The sequence below is a fragment of the Siphateles boraxobius genome, unplaced genomic scaffold (assembly GCF_051911475.1).
Source record: "Siphateles boraxobius isolate OS27281-9 unplaced genomic scaffold, OSU_SipBor_1 138, whole genome shotgun sequence".
Classification (NCBI taxonomy): Eukaryota; Metazoa; Chordata; class Actinopteri; order Cypriniformes; family Leuciscidae; genus Siphateles; species Siphateles boraxobius.
The window spans coordinates 482,501-485,000 of NW_027508742.1; the positions used below are offsets into that span (position 1 = coordinate 482,501).

Consider the following 2,500-nt stretch of genomic DNA (forward strand, 5'->3'; position numbering starts at 1 on the left):
CATCACGTCTCGTGTGTGTCTCACTGTCCGACTCATCACGTCTTGTGTGTGTCTCAGTGTCCGTCTCATAACGTCTCGTGTGTGTCTCAGTGTCCGTCTCATCACGTCTCGTATGTGTCTCACTGTCCGTCTCATCACGTCTCGTGTGTGTCTCAGTGTCCGTCTCATCACGTCTTGTGTGTGTCTCACTGTCCGTCTCATCACGTCTCGTGTGTGTCTCACTGTCCGTCTCATCACGTCTCGTATGTGTCTCACTGTCCGACTCATCACGTCTCGTATGTGTCTCACTGTCCGACTCATCACGTCTCGTGTGTGTCTCAGTGTCCGTCTCATCACGTCTCGTATGTGTCTCACTGTCCGACTCATCACGTCTCGTGTGTGTCTCAGTGTCCGTCTCATCACGTCTCGTGTGTGTCTCACTGTCCGTCTCATCACGTCTCGTATGTGTCTCACTGTCCGTCTCATCACGTCTCGTGTGTGTCTCAGTGTCCGTCTCATCACGTCTTGTGTGTGTCTCAGTGTCCGTCTCACAGCTCTGTGTTTGTTTCTGAAGGACGTGGACACCATCTATCTGTCTCAGGACACACGGGAGCTCTGCCTGCAGGACTTCATTCACCTGGACAACAGGTAACACACATTTGTAACACACCTGCCTTACTCAGGCATTACGCTATGATTTGTGTGGTGCGGAAAACCCGAACAAAATTGTGGAATCCAGGCATAAAAATATAGCAGGGAACGACAAATTCTGTCAGAAGTAGGGCTGTACACTTAATCAAAGAATGATATGGACGCCTCCAGCATGACCAGTGTCTGAAGCATGTGTTAAAACGCAACAATATTATTGGCCAATGACAGTCTGTGACGTCACTACTGGAGTTGATCGTAAGTATGTAAAAGTATATACAGGTCCCCCACTTCTTTGTCTGAGGGAGACGTAAGCAGGCGAGCTCGAAGTATGTCAATGAGACGCAGTGTCTCATTCCCCTTCGCAGGAAACAAGGCAACATTTGTAACTGAGACTTTCCCTTTCGAATAGGAGCTCACACGGCATCTGAACAAGACGCTATGGGGAACAAATACCCACTATGCCAGGGGTTTTCAAACTGTGGGTCGAGACCCATTTGTGGGTCGCAGATTGGGAAGAGGTGGGTCGCGCAGTCACTATTGGCTGCAGCGAAATTTACGCGCGGCGTTCTCCTTTTTCCAAAGCGCTAGGGCGGTTGCGCTCCGGAGGCGTCTGTCGTTGCTAAGCGCAACCATCAGCTGCGCTCTCCGTTACAGCAAGGAAAACGCTTGCGGCATTCTGAAAAGTTGAGATGTTTTTATCTCGATGCGGTGCGGACGCGCTTCGAAAAAACGAGCGCGTCTCACCGCGAGCTTCTATTATGAGCGCGCATACCGCGCGCCTACATTTGAATACGCGATATGTGAACAGGCCCTTAATCTGTCGTCTGTTCAACACAGCGCTGTTGTCTTTCAGATATGGTCTTCGTAAGAGTGCGTTGTTTGCATTCCCTCGCATGCATTTTGCTAACTACCAACACAAGGAAATTTTTTATGTAAAACGTATTTCACATGTACACACACGAGGACGAAAGTGTTTTCTGCGCTGAACAACGTGGTGAGTTTAACAACACTTTTAGCAGAAATATTAGTATTGAAATTCTAGGTCATGGGCCTACTGTCAAATTAAATAATTTAGAAAATAAAATTATTTGTTGTTATATCAAAACTTTGGTTAAGATTAAAATTACTTAATCTTTAATTTCTTTGTGTCTGGGTAAATTAGTTGAGGCAGCAGACAAGAACTACTCGGTATTCTTCCCTTTATTTCAACAGCCATTAGGCTGCTATTTTAATTCTACATTATTTTGATAATGTACCATAAGTTTGTATTGCAGTTAAACTTGTATGTCTTTCATACTATGACAAGGAGAAAACTGCTCTGAAGAGATCTAACGCCTTCCACCCCACCCCACATTCATGCTTTTTAAAAATCATTTTGGTGGGTCTTGAGATAGATTATTCTTGTCTAGGTGGGTCCTGGAATGGAAAAGTTTGGGAACCCCTGCACTATGCCATGTTGAGGGGAAATACCTGACAGAATGGCTGTCTAAGCACACTAATAAGACATATAAAGACCCCCGACACAGGTGCACCAGAACTGTATGTGGTGGAATTCCCTACGGCCACAACCCAAGTGTTATGGAAGGAAAGATCCAGCCTTTCAACCTTCCTCCTTCCTCGCCGGGCCAAGCGATAGAGTCGGTCTTAAGGGCACAGCAAAAGGGACTGGTATGACAGCTGTGAATGCTAGGCATCACCTTTAACTGAACCTGGCACACGAATACCTAATTCCTCCGCCTGTCACTGCCTCTAGGGGGAGCTAGAGATACCCCAGCTTAACTACCACTCCTCGGCCAGGCACATAACACACAAGTCATGTGAGTCCTCTAACACGCAGATACACACTTCTTGAAATGTTTGGCAGTGGACT

The 2,500-nt window shown here is 46.8% G+C and overlaps 1 protein-coding gene across 1 annotated transcript in view; it reads left to right on the forward strand.

The window, feature by feature from the left end:
• Positions 1-2,500, forward strand: part of LOC143738117 (F-actin-uncapping protein LRRC16A-like) — a 47,937-nt gene that overhangs the window by 8,475 nt on the left and 36,962 nt on the right. The window contains exon 8 of the mRNA XM_077230038.1: positions 554-627. Coding sequence (XP_077086153.1) covers positions 554-627 — 74 coding nt within the window. The remainder of the gene's footprint in view (positions 1-553; positions 628-2,500) is intronic.